The 20,476-nt window shown below is 40.5% G+C and overlaps 1 protein-coding gene across 1 annotated transcript in view; it reads left to right on the forward strand.

The window, feature by feature from the left end:
* BCAS1 (brain enriched myelin associated protein 1) overlaps window positions 1-20,476 on the forward strand; it is a 47,382-nt gene that overhangs the window by 14,096 nt on the left and 12,810 nt on the right. The window contains exons 4-9 of the mRNA XM_057401678.1: window positions 800-955; window positions 1,498-1,542; window positions 4,968-5,108; window positions 8,191-8,226; window positions 8,566-8,769; window positions 17,223-17,390. Of these exons, the coding sequence (XP_057257661.1) occupies window positions 800-955; window positions 1,498-1,542; window positions 4,968-5,108; window positions 8,191-8,226; window positions 8,566-8,769; window positions 17,223-17,390 (750 nt within the window). The remainder of the gene's footprint in view (window positions 1-799; window positions 956-1,497; window positions 1,543-4,967; window positions 5,109-8,190; window positions 8,227-8,565; window positions 8,770-17,222; window positions 17,391-20,476) is intronic.

A 20,476-nucleotide genomic window follows, 5' to 3' on the forward strand; every position in this document is an offset into this window, starting at 1 on the left:
GGTAACAGACATTACTAGCCAGATGTAGTACACTTGTATATTATGGGACATGAGGATTTGCCTCATGCTGCTCTGTCCTGCACTTTTGTGATGATTCTACCTGGGCAGGCTCCAGGTGAAAGTGGCCAGAATGGCAGACAAATTCAGTGCAAAAGGGGACCAAGCTCTCCCAAACTGGTCCAGGAGAGCTTTTTGAGAATCAGACCCTTGTTTAAGTGTCTAAAACTGTGTGACTTAATATTACATACTGGTAAGTGCTTGAGCACTGGAAAACATCAAGAAACATTTTTGGGCTGTGGGAACTGTAATTCCAGGAAGAGAGGAGGCAGCTCCATCTGACTCAGAAGAATTCCTTTGGGTTGTTGCTTTTTGTGTTAGATAAAAATTATTTCTGGAAATGCAGAATACAGAGTATCTGAAGCAATCTTTGCATGGTACAGTCAGACACTGAGCCATGAAAGACCAAAATCTCTGCATTTGTTCTTGTTCACAAGTTCAGCCTTGAAAAGAGAAAAGTGGTGGTGTTTGGGATGCTGTGTGCAACTTTACTTGTGTTTATTATACTTGGTAGCTGAGAACAATGTTACTTCAACCAATGGGAAATGCTAAATATATTAGAAAAGAGGGGGGAAAGAGATGTATAAATGCTCAATTGTTCTGAATACGTAGGCTGGAGAAGTATGGTTGGAATTAGGGTTGTGACTCTCGGCAGCATAATGCAAGTCACAAATGTTACTTTTGCATTCCACTGGAAATTAAGCAAGCTAGGACTGAGGGAACTCTGCCCCCTTTTTTATAGGAGATAGATGCCTGCAACCAAAAAGACCTACAGCAGGACTCAGCAGGTGTCAACAGCCTCACTGCTGAACAACCTCAAACAGCAGAGGGAAAACAAGAAAGCCCTCAAACAGCTGCTGCAGTAGATAATTCCATCATGAGTTTCCTTAAAACACTGGTAAGCTTTTGCTTTTCCTTTTCATCTCTAGGCTATGCTTTAAATTGCTTACAAAAACCCCATGTGGACACATTGAGCTAAATGTAACGTGTTCACTGTCCACGGGCACTGAGAAGTAATGAAGCCAGATACCTTAGAAAATGATTTGAGATGATGGAGAGATGTGTAGGTACAGTGCAGTTATGATCAAATGATGACCTAATCTGGAAACTTACACTTCTGCATAGATACTCATTGACCTGGAGGTGTTCACCTGTCCTAAGAATTTTTCTGTATGATGAAACTTTATTTTTCAATAGCTCTAGAAGTTTATTTCTATGGATTAATTGGATGTATAAGCTTGAATAACATTTCTTTGGTCCAGATATTTTCATTTTTGCCATTAATTTGTTGGCAGATGTTTATATTACAAACTTCCCCATATGGGGGGGAACGCGGTACTTGTGCTTATTTCACCTTTGTTAGAATAAAACTCCTAGTTTCAAGCACCTGATCTTTCAGATCTTCCACAAGACTGATTATTTTTCTCAAATATATTTAAGGTCTCCCCAAGCAAAGCTGAAGCCAAAAGTGATTCTGAAGACAAGGTAGGCAGATTCCTCTTTCTGTCACTGCTCACCAGATGTTTTTGATTCTATTTCCTCCTCATTGTCTTGGCTTTTAGCCCAGTTGATGTTATCACTTGAAGTAATTTTAAATATTTTCCTCCTGAATAAATTTGAAAGGAAGATGAGCATAAACAGTGCGCTTCTTCACATCCTGCATTACAACCAACATCTGAACTGTAGCATTTTCTGCAAGGTTGATAATGACCTGGTAACGTTTTTGGTTGTTACTCTGACTTGTCCTTGATTTAAAACTAGTAGTCCCTGGAGTGAAATCCTCCTGAGTCCACAGAAAACTGCTGCCCAGGACTCTTCCCTTTACACACAGAGATGCAGATCAGGGCTTCATGTTTTAAGCAGGGTGAATTGAACACTCTGCTTTTCTAATAAATGCATTGGGCTGACTGCAAGTGTGTGATGTTCCTGCTGGGAACTGAAATCTGTATTGGGTGGACAGGTACAGAACCAGTCTGAGGAACACTCCTCCATGCAATGGGCAGGTGTGGCCTCTTGTTTCTCTCTTTATAAACCATTTCTTCTTGGATTCCACTAATGAGAAGAAATGTGCTTCTTATTGTCCATAAGCAGTGCTGGTCCTTTACATGCTAATTCAGAGAAACTTCATTATTGTAGCTTTCATTTGCTATTAGAGAGATTGAAAATACCAGATTGATCTGATGTATTTAACAATCTTGTAAAATAAAGCAGAAAAGCTTAGACTGTAAAAAATAAGTTGAAAACAGCCATCTAAAAATGGAAATATATAGGTGTTTAAAGCCTTCTCCTTTCCCCCTTTTTTCCTGTTCTGTTAGTGCCAAAATTTACCATAGCTTCAACAGAAGCAGAAGTGAGACAATTTGTATTAAGCTGTCTTCTATCTTCCAGTGTTTCCATGGCTTACAGGCATATCACTGCATAAGAGGGAACTTCCAGATTATATGTCATTGCACACTGTTATTGCTATAATAACTAAAGCTGTTATTGTGATGCCTGTGATAAAGTTTAATTAACACATAAAGTATAAAACCCTACAAAAGGAAATGGTCTTTCCATGCAACTATTAGGTAGCCAAAATCACTACAGGCATCAACATTTTTGTTTTCAGTCTCATTTTTCATCTCTTGTCCCATTAATTTTTTTTATATGGCCTGGTACTAAAATTAAGTCAGCTTTTCCAGGAAGTGTGGGGGATACACATCACTCCTCAATTATAGCTCAATGGCTCTGGAAATCATTAACTAGGGCTAAGGTCTTCAGATATCCAGAAAAGGTGGTCATCAAATTGCATGGTTTCAGTGAGACTTGTAGCGCTTTCAGTAACTCCTGAAGCATCCAGTCCTGTTTGCATACCTGACTTTATCGAGCACACCCATGTGTTTCTATAACTGGTGCCTGTTAGTGCGGGTGTAATGTGATTTGCAAACAAATAGGCTGTTTGGGTTTGGTTTTCTCACACCTGTGAGGATAAACAAATCCAGGGGACCAGCAGGATATGCAAACTTTATAGACAGGTTAAATGAGAGTTCTTTTCTGTAGAATTCCTTTATCTTCACTATCTTCTTGATACGAAGAATGACATTTTCACTATGTTAAAGAGAACAGATGTTAAAGAGGGTAGTTTATCAACTGCCATACAGAAAAGCTGCAGATTTTCCAGCTACTATGTATAATGAAATAATGGTAATTTCCCCCCTGAGAAATAATTTATATCTTAATAGTAAAGATATGCTCCTAAGTGAGGCTTTCCCCTTCACGTAGTCTGAGCCTCTCTGGGTGTTTTTGTGTGGTTAGGCTTGCACAGGGACTGTCTTTGAGTCCTTGTCATGCTTTCATTTTGGCTGCTCCTGCACCCCTTTTGCACAGAAAAGCTAGGATTTATCACACAAGGGCTGATATTTTCCCAGTGTGTCTCAGCAGGGGCTCTCCCATGGTGAAGAGGGCAGACAAGCTTCCTTATAAATCCTTATAATCTTGCTTGCAAAGCATGGCAACATGCTCCTTCCTGCTGAAATGCAGAGGTCTGTGGCATCAGCAAAGCTGAGCTTGGTGGGTTTTGTAGCAACATGCTGTCATCAGTGATGCCTCTGGCTTTAATCAGCTGGCTAAAGGCATGCATGCTTTCAGCAGCCTAAGCACTTCCTCATTGACTGTCATTTCTTCTGTAAACAGGGGAGTTTATGTAAGTTGAGTCATCCTTCCTTGGATGAACTGATCCTTGGCAAGTGTATACTAATGAACATGATATTTGGATTAGATCTGCCCCAGATCCTTCTGTCGCAAATCCTGACTTGTTCCCACTTCACTGTACCTTTGGGAATACTGAGAATGGTACAGAGCGCCATAGGGAAAAATGGCTGATTTTTGATGCCACTGGCCACAGCCTCTTCATGGTATGAAGCACTTTGTAGGGAGCTTATTAATTGCATTGAATGAAACCATCTAGAGACCAAGATCTCAACTTCACATGCTCATGTGTGTTACATACGCTGGACCTTCTACCCTATTAGTTGCAGTCAACCACAGTGCTTGGTACTTCACATGGTAAATGCTGTAGACTGATTGTTTCTTTGGAGTTTGGGTCTCTTTGTACTTGGCGATTCCTGGAAATTTTTGTCAACAAAGCTTAAAGCTTTCGATTGGATGGAAGCTGCGTTGTACAAATGCAAAATAAAACAGAATGAGACTTGCAAAGGGACGAGGTAATTAGCTGGAGGATGGACACTTTTTTCCATAGAGATATCTATCAATACTCCTTTATTTTATAGCCCTTTCTAGTGGAATTTTCACTGGGCTGCCTAGTATTTTTAGAGATCTAGTCTCTAATATGTGGGTGATGAATCCCAAAAACAAGTGCCTCCTGCAGCTATTTAAACTGGAATGAAAAAGAAGCAGCACTCATTCAACACTTAGTATCAATTAATATTTTTTTGAATACTTCCATTTCTAACTAATTTTATGAATATTAGAGCAAACTTGAAGTATACAGATAGCATATATAATGAATATTCATACTTCCCTTTACCTAAATAATGCACTATGAAAAACACTTAAAGGTTCCTATAATATTGCACTAAAAAGAATGAAGGTGCTTTCAAAGACTTGGATAGCTGCCTATTTTAAAATTATAAATTACAAATTCAGTCTCAGTCTTTGTGGAATTTGGGTCTCAATTTAATGGAGATTTTAAGGAGCAAATTGTGGTTTAATGCTCAGGCAGCTGTATTGTTGTACCATTTATATTTATTTCACTACTTGCATGAAAATGCCTAAGGAGAACTGAGTGATCACGTAATTTGCTGTCCAGAGCTAAAAGGGTCTGGGTTTAATACTGCATGTGAGTGTTTAAATGTCTTCCATGAACCAAATGAGAACTTTGCACTGAGTACTCAAATGCTGTTGTACAAAAGGGATCGAAAGCGGAAAAAGGCCATGGTGGGCAACCTGCTCCGAAGACAGCACCTGAATCGCACACTAAAGGAGCCAAGAAAAAGAAGGCAGAGAGTCCCAAACTAGGACACAGTACATTTAGTAAACTCTTTAGGCATAAGGTCTGTATGAAACTCTAGCAAGAACAGAACCCTGAGCAGTAACAGATGGCTCCTGCCACAGAGTGAAGTTACTTAATTGGTAACTGAAATCAGCATCTGGCCAGCTGTGCAGTGCTCTGAAAACTACTGGCATGAGCATTTCTGTGCCATGCATTATGAAAGCAGCCTGCGTGTACAGCGTTTCTCTTTATACCATCTGTGAATTCAGGATTCTGAAACGATTCCTCTAACCTTCCCCACTACCTGCTTCCCAGTTACACTTGCTAATGCTAACTAAACTTCCTTGACCACTTAAAATAAAAGGTACTGACAAACAATGAATGCTATAGATATGAACAGTGCTTGCAATTGTAGGACAAGTTTAATAGTTCAGTCCAATCACAATTAAGGCTTTATGGTCCACATTGCCTGGTGATTGAGTGAACTGGGGCATCTGATATGGCACAGAGAAGATTGGAACATGGAATTTCCTTCAGAAAGTTACTTTTCACTGAAAACAAGTAATTGTTGATTGAATTCTAAGTTTAGTTTGAAGGGGGAAAGTGGTTTTTGAGGATGCTCTAAAGCTGTTCAAAATGCTTTTTGTGCAAGTTTCAGAGGACATTAGCTTTTATCTTTAAAAAGAAATCACTGAAAACTTTTTGTTTGAAAGTCTGTATTTGGGCATTTCTGCGTTCTCTGAAGATAATCTGCCGTGCTCTTCTATGGCAGGGAAGCAGAGAACTGTAGCTTTCTAGCCCAAAGAATGCAGAAGCAGAGACCCTTCCACTGGGGGAGGAAAGTAATTAATATTTAATGCTCCCTCAGCACACCCACATGGAATTTCTGGTGAGTAGGGGGCTTTATAATCAAGAGCACGAGTCAAAGGGAGTTCTTTAAGTTATTTTCAAAACAGAAATGTTCTTGCTGCTGTTTCATTTTTGAGATGTCATCCACATGTTACTGAAGGAATAATGATCCTGCCACTGGCTCCAAATCTACAGTTCTAGCCAACAGCTATGTGTTAAACAGCACATACTACATTAATAGTTTTGATATTTAATACAATTAAAGCAGGAATGATTTGTTCCTGATGAGCTGGGGCTTCCTGGTAAAAACCACACCTGGCTAGAATTTGTCAAGGTGCTAAGCCTCTTCTGCAACAGTTAAAAATATTGCAGTGAATTGTTGAGAGATACAATTGGTTTTCATTAGGCTTTTAGGTAGAATTTTAAAGACTTTTGGTCTGGAGTGAAGGCCATTATCTTGAAGGAATGTGGCAGCACTGATTTTTTTTTTTACACCAATAAAATCTGTCTCATAAAATGTCATTACTTCCAAAATAGTTTTCTTGTTTCAAAACTTATTTTCATAGCTTTCCTTCCACATACAAAATACAGAAGCAATAACTAAGGTATCATTTCTGACATATTAAGAACAAAGGAGATGGATTAGAATGGTGCCAACACTTGGCTTGTAGGGTTGATTGAAAGCGGAAATCCAAATTGGAGCACTGATGTAACAGGCAAGCCCTGAAGTTATCACTTCTAGTAAAAAATTAAAGAAAAAGTAGTTTATGCCTTTTCTTTTGAAATGCCTCAGCATGATGTGTCAGCTGGATGAACAGGCAATGAATTTCTTTATTTGAAATTATCACTTAAATATATGTATTTGTATTTAATTTTTAACACTTCACTGTCTCCTCTGAAAGTTCTTTCTCTGCAAGTCTTCCGAAATGCACTTCTCTGTACCTTAGTTAAGAACAGATTGACTATTAGGTTACCAAAACCATTGTTTTTCAGTGTCTTGTTGTTTACATGAGTATTAACTTTAAAGCAAGTTGTGAATGTTGTTTTCAAACAGCAATGTGCATCCTAATATAAACCATAACATAAGCTGCTGGAATGTGATTTGGCCATTTGACTTCAAAGACTGAGTTTGGATGGCATTTGACAGTTGGCTCCCTGTCTCTTTTTATTCCCATTCATGTGTATTTGCCTTTCACTGCATGACAGTTTTGCAGTATAACTGTACCAAATTATGGAACCCTTACTTGGAAAAGAAGGGTTAACTACTTATTTTCAGCATTAGTATTGAAGGCTTGTGGCATTACTATCTCACTACTACTTACCACTTGCTTTGTACCTTGTTTAATAAAGTTAACCACAAAAAGAAGTTCTTGGCTCCTGCAAAATAATTCTCACTTATTCTTTCAAGAGATCCACAAAGCATGTGGCAGGCTGCCTAAACCCAGAGGTGCTGGGTTCCCATTTACTTGAGGTTGTGGCTTGCTGCTCCGTTTTGTATGGCTTAGATACTAGTCTTGAGTATAAGCTATGCTGGATGCTAGGGTCCACAGATACTGGTACAAATCACTGGCCAAGAAGGAGTTTAAACAAACTGGATTCTTCCTGGCTTTGTGCATTCTGATGAAATCAGGAGACCCATCACTGTGATTGATCTCTTTTCACAAAAGAGTAAATCCCACCTCCCACACAAAAGTGTGAGTGGATGGACTGAACCAACCTCCAGCACCTGCAGAGCTGCAGCTCTTAAGTTATAAAGCCACTGCTGTTCTATGCCCTTCGTTTCCAGCCAGCCATCTGCCTATGTTTTGTATCCCAGAAAGCAAAGCTTCCCGTGTCAGAGGCGACGTTAGCACGTCCCTGACTGGTATGCAATTCCCAAGTGGAAAAGACCTAGCTCTGGCTTGTATGTGTGCGCTGGAAGTTGCAGATGCAGACACAGCTCAGAAATCTCTCTTCAAACCCTGCACAGTGTCTCACGTGAAGAATCTGGGAATGCATATGTAAACATACAGTTGTAAAGAACAAATTGAGGGCTGCAAGCACGGCAGTGTGAGCACAAAGCAATTCAACACATGGCTGCAACGCTGCTGCAGGTAGAAGGATGTGAGCTGGCAGTCTCTTCAGGCAGCCTCGCCTGTGCTAGAGATCAGTTTCCATGGTTGCAGGAGCCAGGATTTTCACAAACATTCACTAAAAATAAAATAATCTGTGACACAGACAATTCCTGAACTGTGTAACTGTGAGCACTGACACTGCTGGAGACAGACTTGTCTTTGTGTTTTGTTTCCCTTCAGGCTGCAAAAGAGACCCAACAGACAACTAATACCAAAGTGAGTAGGATGATTCAAGTTATCTGTATGAGTAATGCAGTTAAAGAGGATTTATTCTCACTGTCATTTTTAGTCTAAAAGACAGTGTTTAATTTCTTTAGCAATTAACCATTTCAGTTACAAAGGGTGGGTTACAGTTACAAAGGTGGTAGCTGTGTAAACTGCTTCCTCGGTTCAAGACACTCATTCGAAGCTCAGGAGCTGCACCTTGTTGCCTTGTGTGTCCTGTGCAATGGTGGTCTGCTGTGTGCTTGTCTCTTGTACCAGATGATGCCTGAATTTGCTGCAGTATCTTGTTTGCACATTTCCAATAGCCTGTGTGTTCGTGATTCCTTCTAGAGCATTGAACAGCAGCCTGTTACCTCTGTAAAATCAGACAAAAATGTCCCTTCCTCTCAAGACCCACAGACAACTAAGCAGAGTACAAAAGCCCCCGAGGCTGCAGCCCAACAGCAGGCAGTGGCCAGCGATGCCCCCAAAGAGGTGATAAAGGAGAGATCATCATCCGCTCCCATGCCGCTGAGCAAGCTCTTTTGGAAAAAGGTATGTCTGGATTTCAGAGCTGGTCCATCCCACAGCTCCATCTTCACACAGCATCTAGTGTTATTCTTAAGTCAATATAGTAAAGCTGTCAAATCTGCAAAGTTGAGCATATCCCATCTGCTAAATGGAAGAGGGGCATAAACAATACATGCATGTACAAACACGTGAGGCTTGGGCAGTCACGTAGGCACATGGCTAGTAATAGAGTTAAACTGCTGAAGAAAAATCTTGTAAACAAGCCTTTTAAACCTGTCAGTGGTATTTTTTTTTAATGATACTATGGAAGCAGGAATGTTGTTCTCTGTCAATTCAACTCATTTGTTAAAAAAAAACACAGAAATTATAGCATTCTTTACCAAATTATATCGTTAATATAGATGTAGCTATAAAAACCCATTTCATTTTTAGGAGAACTGTTTGCTTTAGGTTTTATCAAGGTCTGAAAACCTGGAATCTGAAAATCTGGTGGGTCTATTCTTTCCCAACAGAAAAAGTTCCATACCAGAGTGGATCAGTCCCTGGGCTTGGGAACTGAGGTTGATTGCTTGGGAAGACACATTTTTCCTCAAGTTAAATAATGATTTTAACTAAAATTAGGACTAACTTTGAAAACGTGGTTCCTGTTTCCATGATCCTTATGGTTTATAAGCTGAAGGATTACACTTTTCTTCTTTCATTTAAGAGAAGAGCTGTATTAAACTTTACAAAATCACTGCATGTTGAATAACTGCTTTCCTGGGCTTCTGTTCAAGTCCAAATCCCAGAAATGAACTGTTTCCAAACACACAGATGCTGACTGAGCAACTAGCCCTGCAGCTTCTTTAGCTGTTATTTTCCCTGCTCAACAGCGTTAGTGGAGATACGGTTTGAGTATGTTACTTAGATTTTAAGAAAGGAAGGTATTTAGCTATTTAGAGTAAACATGTTTGGAAACAGTCTAAGCTTGAGACATTTGTTACTTGGGACTTAATTTCCTGTGGAACTCAGCAAATCAGGTGTGTAGAATGAGAGGAAAGTTGTGAAGAGCTGGAGAGGGAAGGGCTTTATACAGTTATTATTGCTCCAGAAACCTCCTCCTCTAAGTAGTCTGGCTTATCTGAAAATGGAGATGGGAAGCAGGATGTATACTGGACATCAGGATGAAGTAAGAAAAAAAGAGGCCTTCTGGCAGGTGGTTGTATGCAATTTCAGTGTAAAGTTGAGAGCAATAAATCTGGTCTGAAGTTCAGTAATTTTATAATCAAGTAACAAGGTCTTTTGCGTTTAAAAAAGAAAAAGCACATGAGAAAGGCACATATTCCTGTGGAAAAAATAGTGAAAATAATTCCTGTGAAGGAGAAATTGGTGGTGATAGTCGATTTAAAAAAACTGGATCTGGTAAGGCTTTGGTAAGATTTCAGAACATTATTTTGAAAGATGGATACAAACTAATCCAGTTACAGATATTTTATTGTTTCTCATAATGTAGGTTCTGCCCACAGTGAATATCAGCTGCTTCCATCAGTGGAAAGTGTTGTAGAGAACCCTCTACAACTCCGCAGGTTTTGGTTACTACCAAAACTATTAAGGACTAGTTAAATCATTTATGCAAATGCACTGAATCACAATAGCATGTGAAATCTGAAATGGGTAAAATGAACCCACTTCTGTGTCATTAGAATTTCTTGAGTCTGGATTTGTGCTAAAATCAAATATTTTTGCAAGTTTTCTGAATTAACTGGATTTGGTCTCCGCAATGTGTGCTTGCAGCCGAGAAACCAACTGTGTGCTGGGATGCATCCCCAGAGCATGAGCAGCAGGTCATGGAGGGGATTCTCCCCCTCTGCTGCGCTCTGGAGAATACCCCCCACCCCTGCAGGTCTGATCCAGCTCTGGGGCAACAGCACAAGAAGGACATGGAGCTGTTGGAGAGAGTCCAGAGAAGGCCATAGAGATGCTGCAAGGGCTGGAGCAGCTCTGCTCTGGAGCCAGGCTGAGAGAGCTGGGCTGGGTCAGCCTGGAGAAGAGAAGGCTCCTTAAGGGGAGACCTTAGAGCAGCTCCAGTGCCTAAAGGGGCTGCAGGAAACCTGGAGAGGGGCTTTGGACAAGGGCCTGTAGGGACAGGACAAGGAGAACGGCTTTAACCTGCCAGAGGGGAGACTGAGATGAGCTCTTAGGCCGAAGCTCTTCCCTGTGAGGGTGCTGAGGCGCTGGCGGGGGGTTCCCAGAGAAGCTGTGGCTGCCCCATCCCTGGCAGTGTTCAAGGCCAGGTTGGACGGGGCTTGGAGCATCTGCTCTAGTGGAAGGTGTCCCTGCCCATGGCAGGGGGTTGGAACTGCATGAGCTTTAAGGTCCCTTCCAACACAAACCATTCTGTGAACTTAAAACCCCCCAAAAATACCTACCTGCTTGAGCATTGAATCTTTACCTATAAAAGGCCGATGCTGCTTTACTGGATTTTCTTGACAGAGAATAATATTCTATTTCCTTTGATGAAAGACCTTGGTGACCCAGTCAGCTCGGAGCAAAAAAAAAACCTAAGGATAAATGTGGAGGAAAAAAAAGTCCTTAGACTACAGGTCAGCCTCAAACCCAGCCTGGTTCGAAGACCTGTCTTCTTTTTCTGCAGTGATCTTTTTTTCTGGCACATTTAATGTACTGCCCTTTTGCTAAGATAGAGAATCGAAGCTAGTGACTGTTTCAAATAGGTGTACAATTCAGTCATGTGTGGCTCTTCTTTTGAAATAACAAATAGCAATCAAAACACTCAATAGATGTGGGATTTAGATCCAGTGTCTCTCTTTCCAGGCAGTCTCTTAAACGTCTACCTTCTCATGAGCTTCCACTTCAAAGTAAAGCTAATGAAGTGCCTGTCAACACACTGCAGTTAACGCTGTTGCTCTGACTACAGATGAATAAATATGTAAAAGGGGGAAGAAAAAAATCCTAATTCAACTCCTTAGATGGAAACCACTTTGTGCTTGCCCCATTTCCTGAATTTCAAGAATTTTCATAACTGTTACCCAAATGTTTGTCATGGTAACATTCTTTTTTTTTGTAAATACTAAGTAATATTAATAGAAAATTAGAATTAGTAATTTCCAATATTTGTGTTGGAAACCTGGTTTCAAAACCTTGTAGATATTTGATCTGGGTAGAAAAACATGATGCTTCATTTATATCTGATCCAAGCATGCCAGTAAATGGAGGAAGGTGACTGAAGGAGTATTATTTAGACTGCTCTGGGAATTATCTTTTAAAAACAGGTATTTTTTTCAAGAAGTATAATTTTAACCTGTTGCAATTTTGTTGCCATACAAATGCAGAAAAATCACTGCCTTTTTACTGAGGGGTATTTATGTACTGATCATACAAACATCAAACTGGTTAGCTATTAAGTGAAGCATAATAACACCTTTTTTTGCTGAGTCTGCAACCATACTCTGCCATAGGAAGGCAAAGATAAATACCTGGGTGGAATGTATAGGATAAATGTTAAAATTACCCATGAGTTACTAAGTTTATGCTCTTATCCTGGAATATACCACCTGCCAGGCAGGAGAAAAGGGGATTCTGGCTGGTTTTTGCTGGGTGAAGGAACTTGAAAGAGAATCCCCCCTGGCTGTGGGAGTGCAGAGGACAATAAGCAATGGTCTTTTGGGGACCATTTCACAATCTGAGTACTGACATAGCTGCCTTCCTGGCATCAGGGAGGGCCCTCAACCCAGCGAATAAAACCAGTAGGATTTGTGAGTTAGCTCCTGGGCTGTTTACAGACCAGTATGGTTTAACTGTGGTTAACACTAATTGGTTAATAGTCTGAGCTCTTATAGCTCAAGATCTGCTGAGTGGCACCTTCAGGCAGCAGCCGCAGGTCACAGGGGACTTTAGGGTAGAAGACTGAAAGCATGTTCACAGCTAAAGCAGAGCTACCTTAACTGCAGCAACCTCTTTCCTTTGGCAAAGGAGGGCAGGAAGGTGGGTTAAAGCCTTTCTAACCCTCCCTGCTTCCTGCCTGTGAGTCTGTAAGCGGCAGGAACAGATCTCAAGCATGACTGCCCTTTTAAGTGGAAATTTCTTGAACATAAGGTCATCTCTCCTATATATTTTTAAGATAAAAGTAAAGCTGCTTCATAAAGACGGTATGACCCAGGAAAACATGAACTGTTCCTTGTATCTAATGAAACATAGCGGAGTGTGCCAGTTCAGACTCCAGCACAAGATCAAAGTAGGGTATAGTGTTTACATCAATTTTGAGGAAAGATACACCAAGCAAAAGGAAAACTCCTATCAAAGTTATCTGGGTTACAAAATAAGTTACACTCTCACCAGGCAACTATTTATATGGTCAAGAACCTAGATAAGAAAATGCTATAGTAGCAGTTTTACAAAACTATGAGAGGATTTTTAAGAACCAGAAGATGACTTGAAGACTAGACACAAACTTTTCACCACATTTTAAGTAAGCTTATTACTGAGATTAAATTAGGACCACTGTCATTTAAGAGATGGAAGAATGTTTTGCAAACATAGTGAAATAAAGAGCCTAGTAAAACTCTTTTAGAACACCACTAATACAGATAAATATTACTTTGGAAAAGAAAACAAAGCTAGCTCTGTAATAGGGAGAACAAAGGATGGCGCTCATCTTCCTTCAAATAAATGTATCTTGAAATGTTTTCTAGCTTGGCAGAGTGCCTTTAAAAGAAGAAAAATAAAATAACCCAACAGCACTTCTGTCTCTGTGGTGCATAACAGCAACAACTGCTGACTTAAGTCGAGTTTCTTATAATCCACGTCTAAGGAAACTGGAGGCGGAATTTGGGCCCACGAATGCAGCAACCTCAGTTGATGTAGTTTATAGTTATAAGGAGATAACTTGCTTTAATGAGAACATTCATGTATCAAAGACTCACAAAGCTGTTTATAAATTATTATTATAAACAAATTGCATTTTCTTCCCAAAACTAGTCACAAAAGTTGATAAACTTTTGGTTTTCTCCCATGTGAAATGAAGAAACTGAGCCCACTGCTCTATAGAACAGTTTAGGTTAATGTAACATCATTTGAAGTTTACTGACTTCATCTTTGTCAGGCTCTTCCTATTAGACTTTCAATTCCTGCCAGAAACACCTTGGTGGTTTTCTTGAACACACAAATGGAAATATTTCTTCTAGTTTCTCAGGGGAAACAGGAACGAAGATTAAAAACTCTGTTCTTCAAAGTATGTCAGAATACCTTCTATACTGGCAGGGGTTTTCCCACCTACTGAGAGACTATACCTTCTCTGCCTCTCAAAAGTATGCGATATACCACAATTATGTATCATCAGTCTCCAAGAGCCTGCCACCTTGGTCAGTCTTATTTGAGAGGATTTTGTGATGTCTCTAGAGTCTCTGTTTGTCCCAGCATGTCTGAATACCCTGATGCGATTGCACACAAGCTGTGGAACCTCCAGTCCTGCAGATACCAAAAGCTTGACTTGACAAGTTTCTCAGGAGGTTAGACTACGCCTCCAGAGGTATCTTTGAGATCACAAAACCATAGAACCATATAAGAAAATCTTCAGCATCAATTAATCCAGTCTTACAGAAGGAGATGGGTATACGAGAATGATTCCTGGAGATAGTGATAAGAAATTTATCGTAACTTTTTTAATAGCAAGGCTAAGATCTCAAACAAGATAATCTGTAACTTCAGTGATAATTTGGATATGTCTAATACTATCAAGTTAAAGTAACTGCAAAAATATATTGGATATCTAAGTTTAAAAAAAAAAAAGAAAAAAGGGTAAAAATGAGGTATTCTAAATCAGGATTTAAACTTTCCTAAAGCTTCCTATGGAAAAAAGTACAAAAAGTCACTGATTGATTAATCTCTCTGAATAGTTGACTATCACTTAGCTCTTTATTTCAATAGACAGTGTTTTTCAGAGTTTGGCATTTTGCCCCAGGACGCATTTGTTATCAGCAGTGTCACTAACATTGCATAGCCATAGCTTGAGAGACAAAACTCATTTGGGTTGCAGCTGTAACAGTGCAGCAGTAATATGATCCCAAACTGTGATCTTTGAATGATGAGCTCCTAGAAGCAAGGTTGCTGCTTTATTGAGCCACTGTTTCAACTCATGCAATGAATCATTTCCTTCAAGCAAATAGATGGTGAATTGATTATATGTATGTATGAATAGGCAGAAATATAGATTAAAATTATTATAGATTGATTATCTCAAAGATGTTCATAAATATAAATTAAATCTGCAATTCCAGGGGGAAGCAGGCTGTGCTGCAGTCATCTCAGGCAGCCGGAGACAAGGCATATTTATTCCCTCATAATTTTCTCCCTCTACCCTACCCCCAAAATGTTCATTTCTTCCACAAAAGAGGAGTGAAGAACAAAGCAAAATCTTTCATGCTGCTGTAGAAGTTCATGGGGAGTCCCCATGTTGCATGTGGGATCCCCTTCAACTCAAACAGAACTAAAAGGTATGCTACTGAGAGAAAAATGCATAAATGTATTGAATGGCTTCTCTATAAAGAACTTACATAAATTAGTTCAAAGGAAGATGACAAGAGCATACAGAATGACTACTGTAACATAAAAGGTGAACAGGAAAGATCAGTCATTGCTCAAAATAAAAGGAGACTATCAAATAAAATTATTTGGTGACAGAAATAAACTACTTTTCAAAACAAACAAACAAAATAAAAACCATATTTTAGCTGTTGGATCTTCTGCCACAGGGTGCTGCTGGATACCAGGAATTTCATCAACTCAGAAATTGTTTAGCTAAATTTCTGTAGGAAAAAAATCCATCAAGGGCTATTAAACCAAAGATACTATATGGGAATTACCAAGTTGAAGACAACTAGAAAAGTACATGAGGGCAGTAGTACTATATGGATGCTGGAGGAGGCATCCCTTTTTCACCACTCTCAAGAGTCAGTGTCTGGGGCTGGGGTGAATCTTTGGTATTACCTTTTAAATTGTTTTCATGTTCATGTGGCTAAATTTAATCTGATCTGCAAGTATGAATTTACATGTGAGTTCCTGTAAGTACATGTAAAAATTGTGAGCTATCATTCTGATATTTATTTACAGCAGTTCTTTCCTATAGTAACCATAATATATGCTTCAGCTGTAACTGTGCTGTATTTTTAAGCAGCAGTATGTGTTGAAATGCCAATACCTAGGGTAACTGCTTCTGTTTGATTCCGTATTGGAGGCATAGGTTATAACATATCCTGCTTTTATAATGTTCTGCACCTTTCTGTAATAGGCTGCAAAATGATCAAGGGCTTGCTCCAGGTCAAATTACCTGGTTATTAGCATAATAGCTTCTGTTTATGGCAGAAGGGAATGTATGTCTTTACACAGTTACAGTGGCATGGGAATTAATTAGTGGTTCTTGAGGGCACAGAAGAATGTTATTTACCAGGGCAGTGTAGTCAGCTAAGGAAGTGCCTGTGCAGCCTCCTGCCCAGTCGTGCCTCCACCTCCTACGGCAGCAATGTGCCTCCTGCTCACGTATTCTGCTCTGCACAGGTCTCGTCCGGTTAAACACATTCAGCGTTCCCAGGATAGCCTTGAGAGGGCTGTGGAATGAAACGTGCAGGAGATTAATCAATAAATCTTATGGGGATCCATATTTCAGAGGAATGTACACACCGCATGCCTCTGGTTGAAGTGCTGTTTTAACAGAAGGAACTTTCCAGTAATTCACAAAGGCTCAGTGGGACCCAAAATCCTTCTATAGAGGCAACATTGCTGAGTACCCACCGGCTTTTCTTGAACTCAAGTGAGGGTCAGCACTATCAAAGAGGGCGACTGTGACCCATGGGATTAGGTGAAGTAACCGATGAGCTACTTAACTACCTTGTACCTCAAGAAGTCATTTATATCTTTACAAGTGGGAATAGGAGCTAACGTGAATGCAGCCAGCCTGGGAACGCTGTGGCTGGTATGTTCTGTATATCACCAAGAAGGGTGCTAAACAGTTTTAACAGTGTCCATGGTGTGTTTTACTTAATCCCATTTGTGTGCTTGTGTGCAAGCTCCTGGGTGTGATCCTTCTCAGTTTTGCCTGAGTGGTATCTACTCAGGGAACATATTACTGTATGTGATTTCATTTATATTTTCAGCTGTAACCAAAGATTAATGACTGTGTTTGGGATCTGGCACTGCAACTCAGGAAAGCCTATTTCTTCGGTATAAACAAGAGCTTAGAATCCCACCAACCTATATAAATGCCATTTTCAACAGGGATGAATAGAGTTCCTGAAGAGACACATACAGATAGAGTGAAGCTGATAATGCTTTCGTGCCACACGTGTTAGTGATATACCAACAGACTGCCTTGCTGCAGCACTTCACTTGTAACCTCTTAAAAAACAAAACCTCACTGATTAGGCCTGAATTTTATTATATTTTATTTTTCCCCACTTTCTTACTATTTACCAAAAACCCAACCCCAGAACACATCGGAAGAAGCGGAGATGGTAAGCAATGAGAAAGCAGACTTGTCTTCAGAACCCGCGGCTCCTGACAAGGATGACAGTAAGAACCCAGAAGCCGCAGAAGTGAAACCCAGAAGAGAAGAAAGTAAAACCCCCAAAGCAAACCTGAGGAAGTTTTTTAAACTGGTAAGCAAGCGATCGGTTTAAGAGTTTACGGCAATGTGTGTGCTGCGAGCACGGGCGGTAATTCTTCGCAAAATCTCTCGCAAAGCCGTGTCCGTAGCGTGCTGTAGCAGAGCTTCGCCTGCCTCCAGCGGCCCGCGCTGCTGCGGGACCTTCCCCCGCCGCCATTTGCCCCCAGCCCCGTGGCCGCCGCCCGTGCCGCGTTCTGCATCTCCCTCTCGTGGCTCGTCCGGGAACAGCCCCGGGGCTCCGCTCTGGCCCTTTGCCCCGGCGAGGTGGCACAGGGCGGCCCGGGGGCTCTGAGCTTCCGAGGAAGGCTTCAGCTGCCCAAAGCGCTTCCAGTGCGTGCTGCGAGGCCCGGGCTCCTGGAGGAAACTGTCGCCATCAGACATGGCAGCGGCCTCTGTCCCTGCGCTGCACCTTTGTTAAACCCTGTGCTTGCCTCAGGGGGTTGTGTTTTTAGGCGTGGAACTTATTTGGGCAGCTTATGTAGGTTAGCAAAGCTGGCATGTAAAAGGGTGTGATTGCTGCTTCAGAGGTATTGTATGTTAGACAGAAAATAAAGGCACAGAGTAACACATAGTTCTTCACAGAAGACTGGAGGGAAAAAGGAAAGCACTGATTTGGTAGCATGAGTCGTGTTGTCTTGTGGTTATCTGTGTAAAGCTATCCTGATGGATTGGCGCTATATATATATGTATGTATATATTTGTGTTATATATGAACATACACTAATATATATGTTCAAGGCCAGGTCGGACAGGGCTTGGAGCAACCTGCTCTAGTGGAAGGTGTCCCTGCCCCTGGCAGGGGGTTGGAACTGGATGAGATTTTAAGGTTCCTCCCAACCCAAACCAGTCTGGGATTCTATCATTGTATACAAATGACAGCCAGACAGTATTACTTGAAAGAGTCTAGAGAAGTGGCCAAGAAAGAAAATAATCCAAGTCCAGAACTAACACTTCTCTGATTAAAGTTGGCCTTCAGGATTTATATAGCCATTGATCTATTTTGGCAAAGTTTACAAATATGTGTGAAAGATTTCTATTTGTAATCAACACTGGGTTATTTTCAGGCAGTTGCGTTACGTGGGTGTCAGAGTAGCTTATACGTTATAATGTGGAAAGCGTAGTTTCTTACTACCCATTGTAACAAATAGCACAGGTACATAGCTCACAGGTACATGCTGGTACATGCAGCTGTGAACATCCACCTTGTCAAAGGTTAAAAGTCCCGAGTCAGATCATAGAAGGCACATGCAACAACTCAAATGCTGATTTATTTTTTATTTCCCAAAGATTGGTGTTTCTTTTATTTTCAGGTTTTAGATAGCCCACCCCACAATGGGTACATTTACTTCTTTGTTCTTCAGAGTTACTTTATTACATAGTCACCGGTGTATCTGAGGATCCAAGCTAAAATTCTTGATATCAGTCAAGAATTATGCACCCAATGTGCCTTTAATTCCACATAAAACTTTACAAAATTAGTCAGTTTGGAAAATCTCAACCTTATTTCTAAATCTGAGGGGACTTGTGGTCATCCTGCATACAGGCTTGTCACCACGGCACGTGCCAGGCATGCAGAAGCTGACTCAGGAGCAATGCATATGAAACCCTCATGTCTGTGGCAACCATGACTTCAAATCATGTCACCCTACCCAAAAAACTAGCACAGATTAAAACAAATAAAGCTGTTCCACACCCATCTTAGTCACCATGGAAGAAAAAAGAGCTGTGATAAAAGTAGTAGATGTAAAACACTGCTCTGATCAGAGCAGGGGTTTAATCCAGATTTTGGCCTAGAAAGGCAGAACTGGTATATAGGCAAACATCTACTTACGTGGGAAACAGAACTGTATTAACAGTGGAACTGGTTTTGCAGCTTTTTGAAACCTTTAATATTTATTTGCTCTACTTTTGGCTATCAATTCCAAACAGATCATGGATTATTTTAATGTATTTATTGTCCTTGAAGTATGTCATGCTCTTTCCTCTGAATAACATTGGGATTACTGGATCACTGCCATGCTGTTGCGCACAATCAGAACTATGGAGCTGTTCTACAGCTTTGTGCTGACTGGATAGTCAGTATCTCCAATTCCTAAGGCAGGAAGAAGGATTTTGAGCCAGTGCTAAACAACCAGCTTCTGTAAAGCCTTCGAACTAGTGGTGAGTGCTGAAAATGCATGAAAATGTTTAAGACTCCAACACAGGCTTGATTTTCTCGCAAAGGAAGCAGGACTTCTTTGATAATACTTTGTTGTTTAATACCCATTCTGGCAATAGGTGGAGTACTGCTCTGGCTGCTGAAAGGGACTGACTTTTAATTTCATGTTAATATGATTGTTTACTGGGTTTCTGTTCTGCCTGCAGAAGATGGTCCCAAGGTGTTCTGGTAACATCCACAGTTAGGTTACACAGGTCAACCACTCAGGTGTCTAAGAAAAGGTAGCTTATTTTCTTCTTGGAATCCAAGATTGAGACTCAGAAATTAAGTTTAATTCTACTTCAGTCTATTGTGAGCCTCAGACAGTTATTCTCCATGTGCCTCGGTTTTGCATATTCTCCTCAGATTTACTAGCCCTGTAGTCACCGCTACTGACACAGGGATAGCCATTGCGAGAACTAGGAGTAATTCACTTTGCAAAAGGCAGTGAGTATCTCAAAGACTGCCTGCTGACTTGCTCAGTACAAATGTCTCTTCTTATTTGTGATGAATTGTTTGCAATTGCAAAGGTCACAAAAATCACTGCTGTGGTTAAAATGAGGGTTAACTAATGCTATAAAAGCTGTTGGGAAATTATAGAAAAATAGTATTAGTTTAAATCCCTGTGATTCAATAAGAGATGAAGAAATAGCATAGCCACAATATTTATGCCACACCTACATGAATGTGAAATCCTGTGCTCTCAAAGTCACTTATGCCACATTAATCAAAATCAAAGAGCTATCTTATTATTTACAAGGTAGGATACATCAACCCCAGTGCAGATGTCTTGATAGAAAAGGCTACACCTGAGCTAGTCATCCGGAGTTCTCTTTAAAAGCATTGAGTAGAGGTGAGCAGGTCTGAGAACCCCATAAGGA

Source organism: Pezoporus wallicus, unplaced genomic scaffold, assembly GCF_028554395.1.
Source record: "Pezoporus wallicus isolate ANWC-B61680 ecotype Strahan unplaced genomic scaffold, APGP_CSIRO_Pwel_v1 contig_9238, whole genome shotgun sequence".
Taxonomy (NCBI): domain Eukaryota; kingdom Metazoa; phylum Chordata; class Aves; order Psittaciformes; family Psittacidae; genus Pezoporus; species Pezoporus wallicus.